A 24,106-nucleotide genomic window follows, 5' to 3' on the forward strand; every position below is an offset into this window, starting at 1 on the left:
AGGTAAACGGCGTTTCCGTGTGCTGCGCTGGTGCTGGCTCGCCAGAGCAGCTTCGTCACGCTGGCCACGTGACCCGGAAGTGTCTCCGGACAGCGCTGGCCCCCGGCCTCTTAAGTGAGATGGGCGCACAACCCTAGAGTCGGACATGACTGGCCCGTACGGGCAGGGGTACCTTTACCTTTTACATAGAGAGTAGTGCAAAACTTCGCTGTCCAGGCAGCATCTCTCAAACAGCCTCTGCTATACAGGGCCTAAAACTTACGTAGCTGAAAAATATGTTTGCTAGACTGAACCACATGAAAAATATTTTACAGACAGACAGGGCACATGAGTGTCCCAGCCACAGCAATGGAACAGGGAACCCCCTCATATTCCATTCTGCTTAAGTCTTCTTTTAATACTGGAATAGCAAAGAAACAGGTACAGTGGTGCCTTGCAAGACGAAATTAATCCGTTCCGCGAGTGTCTTCGTCTAGCGGTTTTTTTGTCTTGCGAAGCAACCCTATTAGCGGCTTAGCGGATTAGCGCTATTAGCGGTTTAGCGGCTATTAAAGGCTATTAGCAGCTTAGCGGCTTAGAAAAAGGGGGGGGAAGCGGAAAAAAAATCTCAAGACTCGCAAGACATTTTCGTCTTGCGAAGCAAGCCCATAGGGAAATTCGTCCTGCGAAGCAACTCAAAAACGGAAAACCCTTTCGTCTAGCGGGTTTTCCGTCTTGCGAGGCATTCGTCTTGCGGGGCACCACTGTAGTAACAATTCAGTCCCTTAGAAGGGAAACAGAAAGTAACAGATTGTTCAGAGATACTGGAACCCCAAATATTTAAGTGCAGATCCTCCTATCTAATGCCTGTAACAACACCTGTGTCCTCTTTTTCTTCAGAGAAGGGGCAAGTTTGAGTACCATATGGTAGTACTACCATGCACCAGTTTGTCCCATAGTGTTCTAAACATATAATAACCCTCACGGTTCAGTTACATGCATTTGTGTATAACCTGTATTTAGGCCACCAATTTCAGTGATTTTGCTGAGATTTAAGGTAAACATCCTTAGGATTGCAGCCATGCGCTTCACCTTTTTTGTCCATCCGGATGAATTAAATATTTTGCTTTATGGATTTCCCAGATTCAGACTAGGTATAGCTTTGCATGTCACAGAATTACCCCAGAATCAGATCTATCTGGTGGCTTCTTTATATTTGTGGGGCTTAAATTCAAATAGCACAACCAAGTTTTATAAGAACAGCAAATCAGAGAGTAAGCAGGTGGCGTGAACTTCTGTTTTCCCCCTACTTCAATGCTTTTCTGCATCACAGTGACTCCTGTGTAGGTAACAAGTGCATTTGTAACTGGGGAAAAGACAGTATCAGAAAGAAAATGTTGAGGAGATAGGAAAGCTCCATGAACGGTAAGTATAAGACAAACTTAACGCTTTGTTACATAAAGAGAGCGGACCATATCCTTAAAATGACCATATAGTCTATCAATCAGTTGCTTCAAGGAGATTCCTTAGTTCTGCTACTTTTTCTTCCATTTGCTGAAGGTTACAGCGCCGCTGTCTTTTGCTGGACTGAAATTTGTTCACTTGACAATGCAAACGCTTTAGTATAGCTTCATATCTTTTATTCTGCACCTGTTAACAATAAGAATAAACCCGGCTGAGAAATGCTTGAGCACAACAGACATACAGCAAACAGATATAAGGTCACAAAGGTTTTTTAGGATGCAGTTCTCTCCCACAGTGGGTTTTATTTCTGAGTTGACATGTATGGGATTAAATACTGCCCCTTCCATCATCCCTGACCATTGGTCATTCTGACTGTGCAGAGAGAAAGACCATGAGGCCAGAAGAGAGAGAGAGTGGGTATTGTCAGCATATTGCTAGCAGACTACTCCAAAACTTCACACCAAAGTGGGCAAGGCAGACTCCTGTTGGACTTCACAGAGATATCTTGAGATACCTACCACAACTTTTTGGAGCTTCATTAAAATTTCTTTGCATGCAGTTATTAAACCCTCATTTGCATTGCTCATGTTATCTATTATTATTATTTCCTGCCCTTCCCCAGAAGGTCTCAGAGCAGGTTACAGCAATACAGTGGTACCTCAGGTTAAGAACTTAATTTGTTCTGGAGGTCCGTTCTTAACCCGAAACTGTTCTTAACTTGAAGCACCACTTTAGCTAATGGGGCCTCCTGCCACCGCGCCACCGGAGCACGATTTCTGTTCTCATCCTGAAGCAAAGTTCTTAACCCGAGGTACTATTTCTGGGTTAGCAGAGTCTGTAACCTGAAGCATATGTAACCTGAAGTGTATGTAACCCGAGGTACCACTGTATAACCAGTGTGGAGAGGACCCACACACAATGTTTGTTTGACTCACCAATGTACCATTTTAGGAATCAATATGTTGTAGTCATTTGCGCAAAGATCAATTAGCTCCTCTATGTGCTGGTTTATAGTACACAGTGAAACAGACGACACAACCACCAGGGTCTATGTTGAGAGTCAATAAGACCCAAATATTCACAATACTGGTACCCAACATTTGATTCTGTAACATAGCAATATTTTTCCAGCTCATCATGCGCTACTGATACAAATTGTCAAGCAAGTGGTTCATGTGATAAATAATAAATAACAATAAACAGAATATCATAACTATTCCACATTGCAATAAAGTAAAATACCAGCTTTTGTTGTTCTGTGTTTGTGGAATGGAGGTGGGAGAGAACCCCAGCAATACTGATTTGTTTTTATTCATATTCCTAGACTACTGGGATTTTTCAAAAATGTATAAGTTTTAGAATTAAGAGTTCTTTTTCTAGAAGACATGAACCACAACACAGCTGGTGACATATTCTATTCTATTGACTTTGCTCGTGTGCTCAAGACATCGATTCCATAAAACATATTTTGTTGCATTGTGCAAAATATGAGCAAGCCAGGGCTGAACTGATACTACCCTTGCTGGTACCTTTCCCAGGAAAATCAGAGGCTCACTATGTCAGGTTCCTATTGGAAGACCGGACAAATGCTAGAACATTAGCAGTGGCAAAGTTTTTATCGGTGGTTGCAAGAACAAATGATCCCTATATTCTGAACAAAATGCTTGTTTAACCTGGAGGTAGGCTGTATGAATTGTGTATTGCTTTGTAATGATTTGTTGGGTCTCTGGACCGTAATAAAGATTGATGATGATCTATTGACTGAAAATCACCTGAATTTCTTTTTGAAGCCTTGCATGCACATTTCTTTCATCTCTAAGTGCATTTTCCTTTCCATTGATCGCTTCTTTCAACGCATTAATTTCAGCTTCCAAATATACGATTTCATCCTACAGATAGATAAAAGAATATGAAAATATTTTTATGTTCACAGATCTTTTTGGAATTTAAATGACAATTGGGATTGTTTCAAGATTCAGTGCTAGAAGTTTTAAGTAAATGCCAAAATTGAATCTAAATAGTAATTGGCAAATGAACAACAACAAAAGGAGAAATGAAAAACAAAATAAACATAGAATGGGTAGGATACATGATACTCACATGATCTCCCAAGATCAGCTCACTCTTAAAAGTAATATCTAAATTTGTTGAATACCCAAATTTCATCAGAAACAGAACTTTGGCTTTTCAAGCATGCAATACTGTGCTTAGCAACTAATGTGGTTTTCCATGTCCAAGCATGTTGATTCTTAGACCCAAATTGGACCGCCCAATATTTTCTCTTTGTTTTAAAGCAGTTATGGGATGCTCCTGATCTCATAAGCTAAGCAGCTCTGAGGGGCATTTAATCCTAATTCATTTCCTGATTGAAATGACACCCAAAGCTGCTACTACAGAAAGTGTCATCACTTGAGGTCAGATTGCAGCAACAGGACATTATAAGTACCGTATTTTTTGCTCTATAAGACTCACTTTTTCCCTCCTAAAAAGTAAGGGGAAATGTGTGTGCGTTTTATGGAGCGAATGCAGGCTGCGCAGCGATCCCTCTTGTTGTTCTGGCTTCTGAGATTCAGAATATTTTTTCCCCTGTTTTCCTCCTCCAAAAACTAGGTGCATCTTAAGGTCTGGTGCGTCTTATAGAGCGAAAAATACGGTAAGTACAATTACTACATCTCACAGCTGAAGCCTTGGGTACTGTTGCTATTCCTGATTTCTTCATGGACTTGGACATGTCTGTGATACCCATGTAGGACATGTATATTGAAATTAGTTAAGCAGTTTTAATTTTTGCTTTAGATATGCTCTGTATAGTTCATACTTTGTTCCTACTGTGTATTCTACATTGCTAAGTCAAAAGGTTGCCAGCCACCAGTTGGCTATTTACTTTTGCTGTGGTTTTGGGCTACTTCTACAACACCCAAACACATACACTGACATACACAGAGAAGTGTCCAGGGCAGCTGTCTACTAGCTCCACCTGCTATGCCGGCTGAGACCCTACCTGCCTGTGCACTGTCTCGCCAGAGTGGTACACTCTTGGACTACTGCAATGCGCTCTACGTGGGGCTACCTTTGAAGGTGAGTCAGAAACTACAACGAATCCAGAATGCGGCAGCTGGACTGGTGACTGGCAGTGGTTGCCAGGACCATATAATTCCAGTCCTGAAAGACCTACGCTGGCTCCCAGTACGTTTCTGAGCACAATTCAAAGTGTTGGTGCTGACCTTTAAGACCCTAAATGGCCTCGGCCCAGTATGCCTGAAGGAATGTCTCCACCTCCATCCCGGACCCTGAGGTCCAGCTCCCAGGGCTTTCTGGTGGCTCCCTCACTGTGTAAAGTTACAGGGGACGAGGCAGAGGGCCTTCTCAGTGGTGGTGCCCACCCTGTGGAATGCCCTCCCCCCAGATGTCAAGCAGAATTGCCAATTAATTGGACCTGAGACTGGTTAGTAGTATTTACCGGTACTTCTGGATTCTGTAGAACAGACATTAATTCCTCCTTGTTTGTAATCATCTCTTTGACCGCAGCTTTTTTCTTAGTGAGCTCAGTCATGAGTGGCAATTTGTTTTCTGCCTCCACAAAGTGGTCTCTATGAGCAGCCATTTTTGCATAGTAGGCACTGTTTCTTTGAAGCATCAGTTTATACTCTTCTTGCAGTGTTTCCGTATCAAATGCAAGCTTTAGATTCTCAACATACAAGGCTGTGATCTGAACCTCCAGATTTTCACAGTGATCTTTTGTACTTATTATGGCTTCATCTTGATGATACATTTGCCTTTCTGTTGCCTTTCTGTCTGCCATAACAAGTTTCATTTGTGCCTCAAGATCCTGCAGCTGAGTCTATGGGAAAATATAGTAATATACAGTGAAAAGTTAACACTTTTGGTGGATAGCATTAAATTATTTATACAATGGTGTAATTGCTTGAGGTTTAGTTAACTAGTTATTTTTATTTATTTAGAAGAAAACAAAATTGTGAAAGCATTATAATTAGTAGTATAAAAATTTATAGCACTGTACAAAGTACATATGACTCTGATTTATCTAGAAATTTGGCTTTCCAATTTATTAAATTGAAGACAATAATTTTATTGTTTTGCTGTTGGCTTTTCCTGATTAAAATGATCTGTGATGTCACAATACCCGATCAACATGAATAGTTCTGTACATTCATGCGAAGCTTGGAATTGTCTTCCTCAAACAGCATCTGCCTCCCCTCCCCTACCACATGACGGACTTCTTTTCTAGGTAGCCTAAATGACTCTAGAACAGCAAGGAAGGTAATTTATTCCAGCCCTTGGCTCAGAAGCCACAAAATGTGTGTGCACACATGCCGATAGGAGAAAAAACTATCTTCACCTGCCCACACTTGTTCGAATTGACTTTTATACTGCAGATCATCTAATTGTTATTATTTTAATAAATAAAAACTTTCCATCAATTTGCTGTATTTCAAGTCTTCTTCTAGAGTGCTGGGGCAAGGAGACTGCAGGAAATCATACGACTTTTCCCACTTGTCTTTAGGGCAGAAGACATAGGACATATGCTTGTGCCTGAACTAATGTACGCAGGAAGAGAGAGAGTCCAAGGAACTGGGGCAAATAGTGTTGACAAGAGATGAGGTTCCAGGCCTTAATGGCAAGATAAAACTGACAGGTTGGTGGGTCCAAGTAACAATCCACCCAGTAATTCTTGAAGAACTCGAATGTGAAATTGCTGCTCTTCTAAGAAAAAAATATGTAACTTGTCCCTAAAATCCTCCTCCATACGGTACAGACAACTGAAAAGAGGTAAATGCTGTAGTGCTATATAGCCTTGGCAGAGCCGTCTTTCCCATAGGGCTTAGTGGTGCGTCGCGCCAGGGCGCAGGTCTCTCAGGGGTGCCCCAGCAAGTGGGGGAGCTACGCGGCTTTGCCAGTGGCCTCCCCTTTCCTTGCATGCCTGCCAGCTGCGCCCCACCAACCATAAGGCTGGCAGACATGCAGCTTTCCTCCCAAGCCTCTGCGGGGATCGCTCTCCTCCTGGGGAGGCTTCGGAGGGAAGCTGCGCTCTCCTTCCGTGGAGGCTTGGGAGGGGCGCAACTTCACTCCCAAGCCTCTGCGGGGATCGCTCTCCTACAGCGGCATGGGGGAGAGTCCCCCCCCCGATGGCTGGCAGTGTGCAGCCACAGCCACCCCAACACTATCCGTGGTAATTTGGGGGTACTGGGCGGATATCTGCACTCCGGCGTTGCATCTGCTAAAGACGGCCCTGAGCCTTGGGCCTTGCATGCATGCTTCCTAAGGGCATCTGCTTGGCCACTTTGAGAACAGGATGCTGACCTGATCCAAGAGGCTCTTCTTACGAGCTTACATTCATTCCATATTTATGGTTGGGTTTGACTCAACCAGATCAAAGTGCGTTTGGTCATACAGAACTACAGTGGTACCTCTGGTTACGTACTTAATTCGTTCCGGATGTCCGTTCTTAACCTGAAGCACCACTTTAGCTAATGGGGCCTCCCGCTGCTGCCGCGCCGCCAGAGCACGATTTCTGTTCTCATCCTGAAGCAAAGTTCTTAACCCGAGGTACTATTTCTGTAATTTCAATTGGATGAGTCCTAAAAACTGCCCTCTTGGACAATTCTTGACTAAGCCATATATTTGAACTGAAACTGAGCAGAGATTCAGGATGGCATTTCCTTTTGTGCAAGTGTTATTTTCTAAAAGTCATACAGCATTAGGTAAAGGGGCCCATGACCATTAGGTCCAGTCATGACCGACTCTGGGGTTGCGGCGCTCATCTTGCTTTATTGGCCAAGGGAGCCAGCGTACAGCTTCCGGGTCATGTGGCCAGCATGACTAAGCCGCTTCTGGCGAACCAGAGCAGCGCACGGAAATGCCGTTTACCTTCCCTCCGGATCGGTACCTATTTATCTACTTGCACTGGCGGGCTTTCGAACTGCTAGGTTGGCAGGAGCAGGGACCGAGCAACGGGAGCTCACCCCGTCACGGGGATTCGAACCACCGACTTTCTGATCGGCAAGTCCTAGGCTCTGTGGTTTAACCCACAGTGCCACCCACGTCCCAAAAGTCATATTACCTGCAACCTAATAAGGACAGCCTTGTTGCTTTCTATTTCAGAGGCTTGGGCATGTTGTTGTTCTGCTATTTGCTGCACAGCTTCATCTAACAACGATGAACTTGGATTAGCCATGCCTAAAAGAAGAAGAAAAGACAGAAAGAGTTGGAGAGAAGCAGCTTTGAAAACTACATCTAACATAAAAAGGTAAAGGTAAAGGACCCCTGACAGTTAAGTCTAGTCGCAAACAACTCTGGGGTTGCGACGCTCATCTCGCTTTACTGGCCGAGGGAGCCGATGTTTGTCCGCAGACAGTTTTTCCGGCTCATGTGGCCAGCATGACTAAGCCAGCGAAACCAGAGCAGTGCACGGAAACACTGTTTACCTTCCCGCCGGAGCAGTACTTATTTTTCTACTTGCACTGGTGTGCTTTCGAACTGCTAGGTTGGCAGGAGCTGGTGCTGAGCACTGGGAGCTCACCCTGTCGCAGGGATTCGAACCGCTGACCTTCCGACCAGCAAGCCCTAGGCTCAGTGGTTTACACCACAGCGCCACCCGCGTCCCTACATGTAACATAAGTCCTGCTATTTGAAGAGCTGCTTTGAAAGTTGAGTTCATACAAGTAGGGTCCTGTGAATAAATGTTAAATATTCACATATTTTAGTATGATATGGAAAGTATGTTCTACTGTATCCAAAAAGCAACTTGCCCATCTTTCTCTTCCTGTCCGCCTACCTGTAGCCCTACACTCTGAAAACCCTCTCCAGAAGAAATCCCTTTGCAGAGGGAAGATGCTAAAGCAGGTCTGTATACACACTAGACATTGTGCACATTCAGCGCACATTTTCCCTTCAGAGAATTCTGGGCACTGTAGTTTGTTAAGGTTTGCTGGTAATTGTACCTCTTTGAGGGTTTAACTACAGTACCCAGAATTCTTTGAGGCAGAGAAATGAGCTTCAAACAAGCTTTAAAGCATATACACACAAATATGGGTTTGGCAAGTTGCCTTTTCCTTGAAGAAACCTTAGGAACACATTATTTTTCTTGAAAATATTGGCTTGGATCCCAAAGTGCACATTTCTATAAAGTGCACATTTTTAGAGGCTCCTTTGATTGCTTATCGCGTCCTCCATTTTGTTCTGAAACTGTCCAGGATCATCTCTATCAAATAAATTGCATTATTATTTTGCCATTGTTTTGTCTTTTAAATGTTAATTTCATAATTTTATATTATCAAGCTAGCTATAATAGCAAATATAATGATAGAAGGACATGCAATGATGAGGGCACTGAGAGATTCAATATAATGAATGCAAATAGAAATTACTTATCAACATTAAATAGATTTTCAATGCCTTTCCGAGACTATTTGAACCAGACCTTAGCTGAGATAGTATTATGTGAGTGAGTTTTCTTCAGTTTCTGTGTGGGAATATGATTCCCTCACAACAGAATAGTAGTTGGCAAGACCTTCTATGTAAACTGAAAAATAGCTTATCATCGAAAACTGACGGACTGAGGTGAGGAAAAAAGAATTTATTCAACAAAGACTTCCTCAAGTCAGGTCTTGAGGAGACCGGACAGGAAAAAACGGAAAAAATGGTGGCAAAACCACAGAAAAGAGTTGACTCAGTTAATGACATGGGTTTAGAAATAAAATCGCATGCCATTTATTTCAGAGGCAAAAGCCAATGCGGTGTCAAAAAACCTGACAATTTTATCTGTCTTTTGGTGACCACGTTCTACATGTTTACTCTTATCCTCGTAAAATGAAGCCGTCGATAAATGTAAAGAGCAGCCAATTGAGGCCTGTGGCAGTTTAAATTTAATCACAAAACCTCGTATTTTTCCCAATGTGGCCTCTTTTCCTCCCCTTTCTCTTGGGCCTATAGGCTCAGTTAATATCTTTTCTTTTTTTCAAAATTTTGGCTCAGTTAATATCTTAACATGTTCCTCTTCCACCCCAAATTCAGCAAAAAAATCAGTAATATGTCATCCGCAGCTGTTCAAAAGATGCCGCTTCAAATGGGCCCAGGTGGGTCCGTTTCAACAGATTAAAATTAATTAAAATTAAATTAAATTAATTAATTAATTAAATTAAATTAAATTAAATTAATTAATTAAATTTAATTAATTAATTAAATAAATTAAATTAATTAAATTAAATTAATTAAATTGATTTAATTAAATTACATTAATTAAAATTAATTTAAAAAAATAAAATTAAAACCTTTTCAGTGATCAGTTAAAATGGTGATTTTACCTCAGGCTTTGACTTAGTGGCTTGCTTATTTATTTATTTATTTATTTATTTTACTGTATTTATATACCACCCTGTACCAGGAGGTCTCAGGGCGCTTCAACAGAACAAAATCAGAGTATAAAACCACAAAATATGTAATCAAAATAAAAAACAACCCAATAACCCCCCACTCCCCGCAAGAATGTTTTAGGGAGCAGGCTAGCAGGCAGGGTCCATGACTTAGATCACAGGAGCCTACACAACACAAAACACCGTTGCTGTAGGTAGGTTTTATTTCGTTTTTTATCTTATATTTTGGAAATGTTGCTGAACAACTCCAGACACGCCTGGAAGAAGCGGACCATTTGGATCCCTTCCAATCGGGATTCAGGCCTCATCATGGGACTGAAACTGCCTTGGTCGCACTGGTTGATGATCTCCGGCGGGCTAGGGACAAAGGTGAGAGCTGTTTCCTAGTTCTGCTGGATCTCTCAGCGGCGTTTGATACCATCGACCATAACATCCTTCTGGACCGTCTAGAGGGGCTGGGAGCTGGGGGCACTGTTATACAGTGGTTTCGCTCCTTCCTCCTGGGCCATGTCCAGAAAGTGGTGGTGGGGGATGAGTGTTCAGACCCCTGGGCCCTCACTTGTGGGGTGCCTCAGGGTTCTGTCCTCTCCCCCATGCTTTTCAACATCTATATGAAGCCGCTGGGAGAGATCATCAGGAGGTTTGGGCAGGGTGTTCATCAGTATGCGGATGATACCCAGCTCTACCTCTCTTTCAAATCAGAACCAGTGAAGGCAGTGAAGGCCCTGTGTGAGTGCCTGGAGGCGGTTGGAGGATGGATGGCTAATGGATTGAGGTTGAACCCTGACAAGACAGAAGCACTGTTTTTGGGGGACAGGAGGCGGGCAGGTGTGGAGGATTCCCTGGTCCTGAATGGGGTAACTGTGGCCCTGAAGGACCAGGTGCGCAGCCTGGGAGTCATTTTGGACTCACAGCTGTCCATGGAGGCGCAGGTCAATTCTGTATCCAGGGCAGCTGTCTACCAACTCCACCTGGTACGCAGGCTGAGACCCTATCTGCCCGCGGACTGTCTCGCCAGAGTGGTGCATGCTCTAGTTATCTCCCGCTTGGATTACTGCAATGCGCTCTACGTGGGGCTACCTTTGAAGGTGACACAGAAACTACAACTAATCCAGAACGTGGCAGCTAGACTGGTGACTGGGAGCGGCCGCAGAGACCACATAACACCGGTCTTGAAAGACCTACATTGGCTCCCAGTACGTTTCCGAGCACAATTCAAAGTGTTGGTGCTGACCTTTAAAGCCCTAAACAGCCTCGTTCCAGTATATCTGAAGGAGCATCTCCAGCCCCATCGTTCTGCCCGGACACTGAGGTCCAGCGCCGAGGGCCTTCTGGCGGTTCCCTCACTGCGAGAAGCCAAGTTACAGGGAACCAGGCAGAGGGCCTTCTTGGTAGTGGCACCCGCCCTGTGGAACGCCCTCCCACCAGATATAAAAGAGAACAACAACTACCAGGCTTTTAGAAGACATCTGAAGGCAGCCCTGTTTCGGGAAGCTTTTAATGTTTGATGTATTATAGTATTTTAATATTCTTTTGGAAGCCACCCAGAGTGGCCGGGGAAGCCCAGCCAGATGGGCGGGGTATAAATAATAAATTATTATTATTATTATTATTATTATTATTATCCAGTTGTTTTTGTTTGTTTTTTAAAAAAGATATTTATTAGGAGTTTACAAGTTACAGAAAAAGAAAGAGAACAATAGAGAATTAAACAAAACAAAACAATACCTTACAATACATTAAAAAAAAACAAAAACAAAAAACAATACAATAAAATAACGAAAAAACAGAACAAAAACATTTAAAAACCCTTCCAACTTTTCCATGTCTTTACCTTTCATATACTTGTTTCATCGACCTCCTCACACCTCCCTTTTTTGTCTTCTAGTTCAATTAGCTATTTCAGCAAGTCCTTTCCATCTTTCTCAATTTTCGTTCTGAAATTTAACTTAAGACACTCTAACCTTAAATTTTCCACTTTGGTCCATTAACAATCTATTTTTACTTAATTCTTTATAACATTTCTGCAATTAGCTATTTCAGCAAGTCCTTTCCATCTTTCTCAATTTTCGTTCTAAAATTTAACTTAAGACCCTCTAACCTTAAATTTTCCACTTTGGTCCATTAACAATCTATTTTTACTTAATTCTTTATAACATTTCTGCAAGAGCCATATCGCTTCATTCCAGCATCCTTCCAACATTCATTAATTTTGCAATATTTCTGTAAATATACTTTAAATTTCTTCCAATCTTCTTCCACCGACTCTCCTCCCTGGTCTCGGATTCTGCCAGTCATTTCCGCCAGTTCCATGTAGTCCATCAGCTTCATCTGCCATTGTACATCCAGTTGTTTTTTCCCCTTTAATTTTTTTGGGGCGCCCCCAAAAGAGTGGGGCCCTAAGCTACAGCTTGTTTAGCTTGTACGTAAAACCCGGCACTGGAGCAACAAACCAACAAGCCCTATTGAATTAATTTCCGCGTTTGCAACTACTTACAGAAATATTGTAAAATTAATGAATGTTAGCATGATGTCGGATTGAAGTTAAGTGGTTTCTAGCTGTAATGGTATAAAAGAATATGGAAAAATTGGTTTTTAATACGTAAAAATTGAATGTTATAATATATCAAGATTAAAGATCAGGATGAAAAAGGAGGGAAAGGAATTGCTGGACTAACAAACTGAATTGGAATACAAAAGAGGGTGGTATGAGGAGGTCCGGGAAATAAGTAAATGTAAGAGAAGTGATGAAAGATGGAATTGTTTTTAACTGTTTTTTCTTTTTTTGTATTTTTCCTTTTTATTGTTAATTTTTCTTTTTTATTGTTAGTTTTCTTATTAATGTAATTTCTTTCTTTTCTTTGAAATTTTAATAAATATCATTAAAAAAATAATAATTCCGCGTTTGCTGGGGAAGCCCAGCCAGATGGGCGGGGTATTATTATTATTATTATTATTATTATTATTATTATTATTATTATTATTATTGGCGCATCTCCTCGAGGAGCCGCTGGGGGCGCCCTCCGACCGGGACGCCCAGCTGGGAAGGAGAGGGGCCGGCCCTCCTTCTCCAACTGAGCGCCCGGGGGCGCCAGTATTTGCAGAGCAGTTGTTCCAGGCTTCAAAAACGAAAAGGGGTTTGGGGTATTTTTTTTCCTGTGTGTGTTTTGCCCGAATTGCAGAAGATCCCCGAGGCGCCCTCCTTTTTGCAGCTCTGCCTTCCTCTCCGGGGAGAAGCGGGGATCCTGGCCCGCTCTGCTCGCCGCCCTTTTGGGAAGCGGAGTCCTGCTCTTCTGGTCCCGCCGCTTGGCGGAAATTAATCGGCTTAGCGCCTCCCTGCGCAAACTTTGGAATTCCCCCGGGCCTTTGCAATCTGGCATTTTCAGGAAGTGGCTTTTGCATTCTCACGTTATACGAAGCGAAGAGGACGCAGCTTCGGGGAGGTGCAAACTGTTTTCTCCCGATCAGTAAGTGAATGCATCAGTTTCCTATCGGGGGCTGTATCTCGCGGGGGGGGGGGCGTTTAATGGCTTTATTTATATACTCATTTCAGTTCTAAGTTCCCTTGAACGTGTCAGTGATACTGAGATCCTAGTTGTGTTTAAGATTGCAGCCATGCATCCTATTTTTTAAAATATATTTTTATTGAACGATTTTAACAAACAGGTTATCAATCAACATAACCATTTACATTCCCCCCTTTTTTTCCCTCCCTCCCTCTCCCCCCCAGGACCTCCCTCAACTCCCCTCCCTGATTTCTTTGCACATATTATCCTCTGCATATTATAAAATTGTACGTATCATTGCCTTATCTATCATATATTCAACTGATAACTTTGTGGATGTTTCTTCAAAACCTGCCAAGGAGTCCAGATCGTGTTGTTGTCTTTTTAGATCATTTGTAAAAAGGTCCCATCCTTCCTTGAAGTCACGGTTGTCCTTATTACGCAGTTTCTATGTCAACTTAGCCAATTACGCATAGCTCATCAATTTTTCTTGCCACTGTTCTTTCGTTGGGATTTCCTCATTCTTCCATCCTTGCGCTAAGAAGACTCTTGCCGATGTTGTAGCGTACATAAATACAGTAGATTCTTTCCCCCCCAATTTTTTTATTGATTTTTCATATTTATTATTATTCCATATTTATAAACAAACAAACAAACATAAATCTTAAGTGTAGTAATTCCACTTTTCTTTACATTCTTTACATTGTTGGATGACCTCAACTCCCCCAAGCAGAGCTTCAATGTATATCATTGTAACAGTTTTCCAAAACTATTTTCACATATAATTTACTTAGTCAATTAATATCTTTCTTTTCATTTTTACTTTAGACATATATAGCATCACATATTTAAATCCTAGGCCTATCTGGTACTTGCAAGTATTTCTATTTAGATTATCTTAGCATATTTAGCTAAATAGTCTTTACATTTCTTCCATTCCTCCTGATACTCCTCCTCCTTATGGTCACGGACTCTTCCGGTCAGGTCGGCTAGCTCCCAAAAGTCCATCATCTTCATCTGCCATTCCTCCACTGTTGGCACTTTGTGTGTTTTCCAATTTTTAGCCAGCAAGATTCTTTGGTGGTTTTTTTGGCAGGTCTAGTCTGCAACTATGCATCCTATCTATGCTCCCCCCCCCCCCACGGTTGTTTCCGGTGGGAGCAGGATATTATAATGCACATACGATGGCAGCCCTAGTAGACTTCACGTTCGGATCCTAAACATAATTTCTTAAAAATTAGATTCCATTCAAGTTAGGTCTGCTTTAGCTTTTTGAATTTTTCTATTCCTTTCCGCAGTAGAAAAGGGTCTTATCCTAGCAAATATGCAACACAGCTTGATCATATCATGTATCCCTGCAAGTAAGCCCCGCTGAAATTAATGGGATTTACTCCCAGGTAAGCAGCAGGCATACTATTTAGCCTGTGAGTTTTTCAATTTATTCTTTATTTACAAAAAATAAATAATGTACTGGTTGACTGTAACAAAACCTCTCAGAGGTTTACAGGAAATTTTAAAATTACCAATAAAACCAGTTAAAACCTATTAATTAAAAACATTTTAAAGACAAAATCTGCCATAAACTAAAAATAGAATGAAATGCTTCAACATCCGCATGTCTGGATAAAGTTGCCTAAACAAAAAGATTTCATCACAAACCTCTGCATTAACAATGTTTGTTCCTTTTATTAAGCTTCGTAAGAGAGTCCTTCAGTGTAGTTCAAGGAGCTGAAACTTTGATTCAGACTTTTCCCTTGTAAAGTCCTTGGTGGGTCTCAAAATATGATAAAACTTTGCTCTGCACTCAGTGATAGGCTGCTGCTGTTTTCTGTGTCATCGGATTGTGAATCCCTTTCTGGATTGTTCATTTTATCTGCTTGATCTGCAGAATAAAGGATAATGCTCTTTGATAATGCATTCTCTTACTCTTTTCCCTCCACCAGCCAGCCGATCACCCCACGTTTGCCATCATCAGGTGTTGTCCATAGAATATGGCGAAGGCAGTCTTGATTGATTTGTGCATCTTCGGACCCAGGTCATGGAATAACTGGACCCAGGCATCGGTGATCAGAACATTAGAAACTCTGGGGGAGAACTACCCTGTTTACCTTATGTGTTGCCAAACCTTTGGAAGTGAAGGGAATTGTGGAGATGTATTTCATACAGCAATACAAGGCTTTCATGGTCCAGGGAAACTTGAGGTTGTGTGTGCCAAAACTACAGTTGCTGTCTTATACACCATTAAACAAAAACTCGATGAAAAAGACATCGACACTGTTAAAGTAATCGCACCGGCGCAAAGAAAACCGTTAATGAGAGAGTATGTGAATCAACTTTTTACTAGTGTTTACCAGTTTGAGTTTAAAGATTTTCAGATGAACTGTGAAGAAAACAACCTCAGAAAATCTGCAGAACTGCAAGGTGAATTAATGCCACTTACAGACCAAGACAGAGAAAAGATCCAAACTGAGATAACAATATTTTTGAAGAGCCTTCCTAGTCTGAAAGGCGAACTTACCATTCTCAAATCTTCATTGATCCCAGGTAACAAAAAAAAATGTGTAAAAATCATATTGGTAGTACTGCAGTCCTTTTCTTTTTTCAAATGTCCTTTTTTATTGCTCGATACCTAGTGTGATCCTGGTTGTGCTTGAGGGGGGGGAAACAGAGTTCTGAATGTCTGTACATGCACTTCAATCTATGCTCAACCACCAGGATTTTCTTCAGCAAGAAAAGTCAGATTGCCCCAGTAATCGTACATTTTGCCTACTATTCTTAGCAATAGTTAGGATTTTTGCATAATTTTCTGTGTTTGGGCAAAAACTGCTATGGATAGAGATAAAATGCAACATGAGGCACTAAGTTCTGAGTATAAAAAGCGGGTGGCAAAGGTCATGAGAAGAAGCCTGATTCAAAATCTTGCCTTTTCTTTAGACTTCAATAGAGTAAAATATTTCTAGACAAAATAACGGAGAGTAATGTGTGAATTTTGAGCTGGAGGGATTTTTTGCTGGAATTTTTACTGGCAGGTTGAAGTTACAGTGGTACCTCGGGTTACATACACTTCAGGTTACAGACTCCGCTAACCCAGAAATATTGCTTCAGGTTAAGAACTTTGCTTCAGGATGAGAACAGAAATTGTGCTCCGGCGGCACGGCAGCAGCAGGAGGCCCCATTAGCTAAAGTGGTGCTTCAGGTTAAGAACAGTTTCAGGTTAAGTATGGACCTCCGGAACGAATTAAGTACTTAACCCGAGGTACCACTGTATCTGTAACTGGTTTTAAACCAGATTGTGTATTAGAGAGATGGGAATAGATTTGGAGACTTACGATCTGCTGCAAGTTTGGGTTCAGTGAATCTCAGAAGGTTCCCAGTGCAGCCAGACTATGCTTGTTTAATTCCCTCCTCCTTAGCACATCCAGAGTTATGCCAGCCTATCTCCCCCATCCCAGCTTTATGCCAAATTCTTGCTCCCCTGAAGCATATTTTGGGTGATATTAGGCCTGCATAACCATGATCCCCCCCCATGACACAACCGTGATTGGGCTCATCTCTGAAAGGGAGGGTGAAACGGAGTATAGAGATGAGGTGGAGCGGCTGACAGAGTGGTGCAGAGCTAACAACTTGCTCATAAATACAAGGAAGACAAAGGAGCTTGTGGTGGACTTCAGGAGACAGAAGAGCAACGTCCAGCCACTTTTGATTGATGGGGTCTGTGTGGAGAGGGTAACAACGTTCAGATTTAGGGGCATTGAATTACAAGAGGATCTGTCCTGGAGTGTCAACACAAGGGGGCTTGTGAAGAAGGCGCAGCAGAGACTGTACTTTTTGAGAATACTAAGGAAAAACCATCTTCCGCAGAAACTGCTGCTTGCCTTCTATCACTGTGCCATTGAGAGCGTGCTTACTTATGGCTTATGTGTGTGGTACGGAAGCTGTACTACCCAGGACAGGATGGGGTTGGGCACGGTTGTTAAGGCAGCAGAGAGCATTGTTGGCTGCCCACTCTCCACCTTAGAGCAGATTTATGCCACAAGGTGCCATAGGAAGGCACTGGACATAGTAAAAGATCCATCGCATCCTGGTCACTGTCTCTTCGAGCTCTTGCCGTCGGGACGGAGATACAGGACGATGAAGACAAGAACGAGCCGTCTTAAGAACAGCTTCTTCTCCAGAGCGATCTCGGCCCTGAATGGGAAGCCCGGACTTTGAAAGTCATCTAATCTCCCTTGCTGTATTATACTGTATGGATTAATTAGTGTTTTTATGGAGCAGTCAAGTAATTTCGTTGTCCCCGAAGGGGGCAATGACAATAAAGATATTATTATTATTATTATTATTATTATTATTATTATTATTATTGTTCTTTTCACTAGATCCTATCTTCCTCCATGGATTCACTACAAGAATGGGCGGCATCTCCTATATACCGACGTTGAGCTCTTTCAATCTCTTCAGTAGTTCCAAAAGACGTGACCCACCCATTGTGGTTAAGGAAAACCTTTGCAGGCTAGCTGCTGCTGCTGGATTCAACCCTGATGCATATCATAGGGTAAAGGTAAGGCAAAGAAAACTGAAACTAAGGGGGAAATTCTCAGTGCGACTTCTTCTGTTTATGCTTTTCTTAAAGGCACAGGAGTCCATTCAGGGTCACAACAACCCATGACACGGCTTTTTAAGAGCCCACCTACTCCCACCATCTGGAACCAAGGACCTGGGTTTTCAGATCAGAGGATATGACTTCAGGTCTGGTTTTCACTTCTACTCCTTTTTTTTTTCTTGTTGAAAACAGCATCTTCAGGTATTCCAGTTGCTGATTGCGGTCCTACCTTGTCTTTTATCCCCACCTTTATATTCTCATATATTCTCAGCGGAGGAACCAGCTTCATGAGTCGCGGTTATAAGCCAATTTATTCCAAAACCAACTAAGAGCTTGTTTTTGAACAAAGATCTCTGCTTGGAATGTAGTGAGAAGCAGAGATGCTTTGGAAGTGAAACAAAACTGCGCCGTTCTCCCAGCACTGAGGCTCATCCACATGGAGACTAATCCTGTGCACAAGATTTATGTTGTCTGCTTCATGTTGCATTTGTGATGTTCTAGTATGTCACTGTTACTTATTGTTTGTAAGCCGCTTTGTGATTCATGCGAATGAAAAGCAGCCAAGAAATTATATTATTGTGTTTGAGTTTCACTGAGTTGTTGAGTCATGTGAATAGTCCTAGGATTCAGCCGAAATGCCACCCTGTTTCAGGGCTTATGCCAGTTTAAGACCAGTCAGGCTCAGCGCAGCTGTCTCTGTTCTGGCTAAGCCAGGCTGAGGAAGATACTCCAGGCATAGGCAAACTTGGCCCTCCAGATGTTTTGAGACTACAACTCCCATCATCCCTGACCACTGTTCCTGTTAGCTAGGGATGATGGGAGTTGTAGTCCCAAAACATCTGGAGGGCCGAGTTTGCCTATGCCTGCTCCAGATTGTCTCCCACTGAGCCGAGGATAAGGGAGTTCAGCCTGTGTAGTCTGGCTGCTCCAGGAACCTCCTGGCTCAGCTAGCAATCCAATGGACCCTAACCTGCTCATCCCAGTGGATCTTGCTATAGGATTGCCCATTTGGTAATAGAAATGCTTTTAGTATGTGAAGGTAGCAATTGTGAGTCACAATAATAGGAAAAGGTACAACCTGGCTTCAGTGGGGCAGAACTAACCACCTATTATTATTATTATTATTATTATTATTAATAATAATAATTTATTTATACCCCATCCTTCCCGGTTTAAAACCTGGGCTCAGGGTGGCTAACAGCAAATATAAAGCATTGATTAAAATGCGACTTAAAAACAGCATAGAATACAACATAAAATGCAGCATCAATATCAATAAAATTCAAAAATTCAGGGGTCATCTTTGAGGAAAAACCCCCAAGTCAGAATGCATTTGGGAAAAATATGTGCAGAAGATGCCCTCCTGTTGCTGATTGCTAGTGCCCTGGTGCCCATGCAGAGCACTAAGAAGGAAACAGATCCTGGGACAGATTTGTCTTTACTTTCTTCCTGCTCCTGGTGGTCAAACCCTTCGAGTTCTAAATGAGTGATGGGAAGCAGTCTCTCTTCAGGGTGAGGCATTTATCCCTGCAAGATGCAACTTAGTGGGTCATCGCAGCCCCTCAGATGCAGGCCATTCACAGCATTTGTATGAGAATCAAAGAACTGCAGAGTTGGAAGGGACACTGGAGGGTCATCTAGTCCAACCCCCTGCATTGCAGGAATCCTTTGTATAACCTTGGGCTTGAACCCACAACCCTGAGATTAAGCGTCTCATGCTCTACCAGCTGAGCTGTCCCAGGTATTTGACGCAATTAACCCAAAATAACCCAAATGTATTCATGGTAATAACATTGATAAAGCAGAATGGTTCTTTAGACTTCTCATGAAACGGGAAAAAAACGATAATGCCCCAGACTGCTTCTTGCCTGGTAAGGATATATCCTTCTGCCTCCTCTTCGACAAAGCCTTTAAAAGATCTGAGAACTCATCATCCTGTCTCGGTGACAGCAGTCCTTGAGTTGAAACGTCCTTCTGCCTAGGATGCCACTGAGCAGAACTAAATGGGTTTAGAAAATAAATGGCTGGCTGCCACATAAAGGGTTCATTTATTGATTAAAATCGAAAGTGGAGAAGCTTTCTCAGGAAAGGAATTTTTTTTAAAATAATTTTTATTAACAGACCAATCAAATCACAGAAATTGCAAATTACAAAGCCGAATTTTAAATTTTTGTTGGGAGTACCCATATTTCAAGTTCCGAAGGGGATCCAATCCTCTTGTTGCTGCTGCTTTAATGTCCACAAATCTGTCCAAATAATGTTCACAATTCTATCCAATCCTTTCTTGTTGTTTTCCATCTCTTCTTATTGTTTTCATATATTTTTCCTTTCTCTTTGTCTTTGTGACCTCTGATAGTTTCCACAAGCGGGTTGAAACAAATTTGTAGTCCTGTGTGGGTTTTTCCGTTTGTCCAAGAGTCTTATTTAGACGTCTACCGTATTTCATCGCTTCCATAAAGAAAAACATAAAGAAAAAGGATGTGACAGACCTGTGAAAATTTAATGAGTAGACGTCAGGAAAGGAATTTCAAAGTATTGACACCACTTCCCCCCACCCTTGTGCACCCCACCATACCTGAGATGGTGTTGGTTCAACACAGAAGGACTTCTGAAGAATAGGCAGTAAGCAGTCCTTGAAATATCCTGGCTGCAGACCATTCGAGGCTGCGGAATTCAATTGTGTCACTTTGACTTGCTCAATATTGCTAAGCAGAAGTGTTGCCTCGGGAAATACTGGAGCAAAAGAGCACTCCTAACTTCAGTTTTTCAGATTGCCTTGCCTTCTCTTGGTGTTAACAGGTCAACCACGCCAGTGATGTTTGGGTCATGGGAAAGGCCGAGCCGGATAACTACGATGGGATAGTAACTAACCAGAAAGGTGTTACACTCGCTGCCCCTGGAGCAGACTGCATCCCTGTGCTTTTCGCTGATCCTGTCAAGAAAGCATGTGGTGCTGCTCATTCAGGTAACACGACTCCTTTTTTTGCTTTGCAAAGGTCAAGAAACCCACTGGACAACCGTCATTCCTTTTATGCATTTCTCTGTTTCTACTCTGGCCCTGCCCTGGGTGTGCTTTCTTGCTCTGAATTTTCCCGTCAATGCCCATCCTTCATTCCATATAAATACAGGTATGGCTATCCTTGAGTCGGTACTTTTTTGTTTTCAGTTCACTGTTTAATCCTGAATCTCTATTTATAGCATAACGTTTATACAGTCATACCTCGGGTTACAGATGCTTTGGGTTGTGCGATTTCGGATTGCACACTGCGCCGAACCTGGAAGAACTGGAATGGGTTACTTCCAGGTTTTGGTGCATGCGCAGAAGCGCTAAATCGCGCTATGCGCAGAAGTGCCGAATTGCAACCCATGTGTGCACAGACGCGGCGCTGCGGGTTGCGGACATGCTTCCCACACGGATCACGTTTGCAACCCGAGCGTCCAATGTAATGGTATTTTCTAATGGGCTGATGCAGCCAAAGATAAGACCCTTTGACTTTTCTGGGGTTTAAAAAATGTTTACCGCTGGATTGTGTCATATCTTTTCAACTGAAGAATCAAAATACAGTTATTTTATTTGTTGAATTTATATTCCACTCTTTCTCCCGAAGGAGGCCAGAATGACATGGGATGTGGCTCTACTCTTGGCAGTTTCCCGTAGATATGACACAGCTGAGGCGCAACTGGGAAAGTTGTGTGAATAAAAAACACTGACTTAAAAGTGCCAAAACTTACCTGCTTCTTTAGATGTTTGTCAGCAATGCAGACCATAGTGGCTAGCTTTCTTATTCTATTGATTGCTGCTAGTTTCTGGCTTCCTCACATGTAAATGTGGCAGACACACTTAAAGAACAAATACTGTTGCTTCCATCATGCCTAATTGGACCCATCAACCCACACTTCCATGTCCTATTTTGCATGCTTACACCTATTTAAAAGTTCACTTACATTGAATGCAACTTTTGTATGTTGGGTTTTCTTTTGCTTTTCAATTTTGAAAGCTGCAAGATTTCCTTTTCTTTCCTTGCTTCTAAGGTTGGCAAGGCACGTTGTTAGGAGTATCGATGGCTGTCATTAACGCGATGGTAACTGAATACGGTTGCGACGTGAAGGATATCCTTGTGGTCCTGGGGCCGTCGGTTGGGCCCTGTTGCTTTAAACTGCCTCGGGAATCGGCAAAAAGTTTTCTTAGGATTGATCCCAAGTGCGTAAGACTTTATGAATCGTCAACCCCGTACGTTGACCTCAGAAGAGCAACACGGTGAGCTTGGTTATGCTTATTCTTAATTGGGAGAGTTCTTGGTGTTTGGCACATCACAAATGTGGGGCTGTGAAAAATTCACTCTGTGTGTTTTGCTCCCTTTTGGTTAATGGATCCCATTACAGAAGAAGAAGAAGAGGGTGGGGCTCTTCGTCTCCCTCCCAATCCCTCTCTCCGCAGAAGCAGCCTTCTGCTTTCCTCAGGCACCACAGTTTTAATCAGTTGTACACCCAAGGGCCAATTCTGACTATCTGTACTATCTGCACCCAGTTTACTGCACTGTCCTCTAAGGAGGCCTTTCCCATCCACTGTCCTGTTTTCCAAAGAGCGTTGTTGGTAGCGATGGCCTTGGCTATCCATGCCAATGAGCCTTTGATAGTATGTCCACCACTTAGGAGTCCCAACGAAAGCAGAGCAGAAGGGGGGCTGCTGCCGCTATGGAGCTTGTGGCAGAGCTTAGGCTCTTAACTCTTCCTTAGCATCACAGGATTGTAGAGCTCGGAGGGCACTCCAGGCCCCTGCAATGCAGGAAAACGTCAGCCAAAGTGGGGCTTCAACCCATGACCCTGAAGTTAAGAGTCAGGCTCTCCTGGCTGAGCCATGATTGGTGGTCAGCATTTAATCTCGGCCTCTCTGGCAGTGAGGAGCATTGCACCCCTTTGCCACATTTGGGGGTGTTTTTGGAAGAAGCTGTAGGCCCCCACTATATACTCTCCCATATTACATGTTTAAGGTTACATGTTATCTTATGATCCCCAGTTATAAATCAGAACTTCCCAATTTTAAACACACTATACAGTGGTGCCCCGCAAGACGAATGCCTCGCAAGACGAAAAACTCGCTAGACGAAAGAGTTTTCCGTTTTTTGAGTCGTTCTGCAAGACGAATTTCCCTATGGGCTTGCTTCGCAAGACGAAACGTCTTGCGAGTTCTTGCGAGTTTGTTTCCTTTTTCTTAAAGCCGCTAAGCCGCTAAGCCGTTAATAGCCGTGCTTCGCAAGACGAAAAAACCGCAAGACGAAGAGACTCGCGGAACGGATTAATTTCGTCTTGCGAGGCACCACTGTAGGTGGAAGAAGGTCTTGGGCTTAGTGCCATATGAAAAGATTTTAACCCTAAGATATTGGAAGTAATATCTTGTGTATATATAATAACTACCCTTTAATAACTCAATTTAATAATCCATCATCCCTTTTTCTTCTTTATTAGTATTCTTCTGGAGACTGGAGGGGTTCTGCCTCAGAACATCCAGGATGACTCTGTAACAGACCAGAACCAAAATGTAACTGTCTGTACATCATGTTGCCCTGATAAATTCTATTCTCATGTCCGTGATGGTGAGAACTTTGGAACACAGATTGGCTTCATATCAATTAGAGACTGAGGGTTTATCATCATATTTATGCAATAATCTGGTAGAAACTGTTGGGGCAAATGGATTATATTTACTGATACTGAGCTCTTCCTGTGGTCAGCTATAGTTCCAAGCTGTCTATATAACATAGTTACTTAGAAAAGGAGTCCTATTTATTTTGATCGGACTTAATTCCACCTAAGTGTGCTTAATCTTACACTACTAGTACAAAAAACTGCAAATATCAGGGATACGTAAGTGTTTATAGTGTTGTATTTTTGCTTTAATGAACTTGTTTCTATGTTGCACACTACTTGGAGATTTTTAAAAAAAAGTTTATAAATGCTTTTAAATATATTTAAATAAATAAATATGTGGCCTAAATGATACAGAAAACTCCTTTGGCTTTTAGTGTTTAGGTAAAGTTTGTAAGTTGTTTTTTACAGCTGTGTTCAGTATTCCTTGTCTGTCTGTGTTAGCACTGTGTTGTGTTTGTGTGTGTTGTGAATACACTGCACACAGTCCAGTACTGTATTATCATAGGCTGTCAGGT

The 24,106-nt window shown here is 42.3% G+C and overlaps 2 protein-coding genes and 1 long non-coding RNA gene across 12 annotated transcripts in view; 1 reads left to right on the plus strand and 2 right to left on the minus strand.

The window, feature by feature from the left end:
- Window positions 1-1,174: 1,174 nt before the first annotated feature.
- CCDC122 (coiled-coil domain containing 122) overlaps window positions 1,175-24,106 on the minus strand; it is a gene marked incomplete at its 5' end in the record, with an annotated part of 34,440 nt that continues 11,508 nt past the window's right edge. The window contains 5 exons of one of the 9 annotated variants that reach the window (XM_080977054.1): window positions 1,175-1,629; window positions 3,216-3,332; window positions 4,904-5,284; window positions 7,526-7,641; window positions 13,245-13,912. In XM_080977054.1, coding sequence (XP_080833180.1) covers window positions 1,480-1,629; window positions 3,216-3,332; window positions 4,904-5,284; window positions 7,526-7,639 — 762 coding nt within the window. In that variant the 3' untranslated portion in view covers window positions 1,175-1,479. The other 8 variants (XM_080977055.1, XM_080977056.1, XM_080977057.1 and 5 more) reach the window with 8 other exon arrangements.
- LACC1 (laccase domain containing 1) lies at window positions 13,050-23,908 on the plus strand. 2 transcript variants are annotated; one of them, XM_080976903.1, is made up of 6 exons: window positions 13,050-13,303; window positions 15,286-15,886; window positions 17,719-17,900; window positions 20,742-20,907; window positions 21,975-22,200; window positions 23,409-23,908. In XM_080976903.1, the coding sequence occupies exons 2-6, from the start codon at window positions 15,334-15,336 to the stop codon at window positions 23,581-23,583; spliced, it is 1,302 nt and encodes a 433-aa protein (XP_080833029.1). In that variant the 5' UTR covers window positions 13,050-13,303; window positions 15,286-15,333; the 3' UTR covers window positions 23,584-23,908. The 2 variants fall into 2 exon arrangements, with proteins under 2 accessions (XP_080833029.1, XP_080833030.1); XM_080976904.1 differs by lacking the exon at window positions 13,050-13,303 and adding an exon at window positions 14,632-14,739.
- On the minus strand, window positions 20,738-22,023 carry LOC308460636. The gene is made up of 3 exons (XR_013978668.1): window positions 21,888-22,023; window positions 21,675-21,757; window positions 20,738-20,874 (listed from the first exon to the last, which is right to left on the minus strand). It is a non-coding gene; the product is annotated as an uncharacterized lncRNA (long non-coding RNA).

Source organism: Podarcis pityusensis, assembly GCF_964106645.2.
Source record: "Podarcis pityusensis genome assembly, chromosome: 13".
Taxonomy (NCBI): Eukaryota; Metazoa; Chordata; class Lepidosauria; order Squamata; family Lacertidae; genus Podarcis; species Podarcis pityusensis.

Coding starts and splice junctions, on each gene's coding strand:
- LACC1 (XM_080976903.1), top strand. CDS start 15,334: ATGGCGAAGGCAGTCTTGATTGATTTGTGCATCTTCGGACCCAGGTCA. Junction 15,887..17,718: donor CAAATCTTCATTGATCCCAG/GTAACAAAAAAA, acceptor TCTTTTCACTAG/ATCCTATCTTCCTCCATGGA. Junction 20,908..21,974: donor ATGTGGTGCTGCTCATTCAG/GTAACACGACTC, acceptor CTTGCTTCTAAG/GTTGGCAAGGCACGTTGTTA.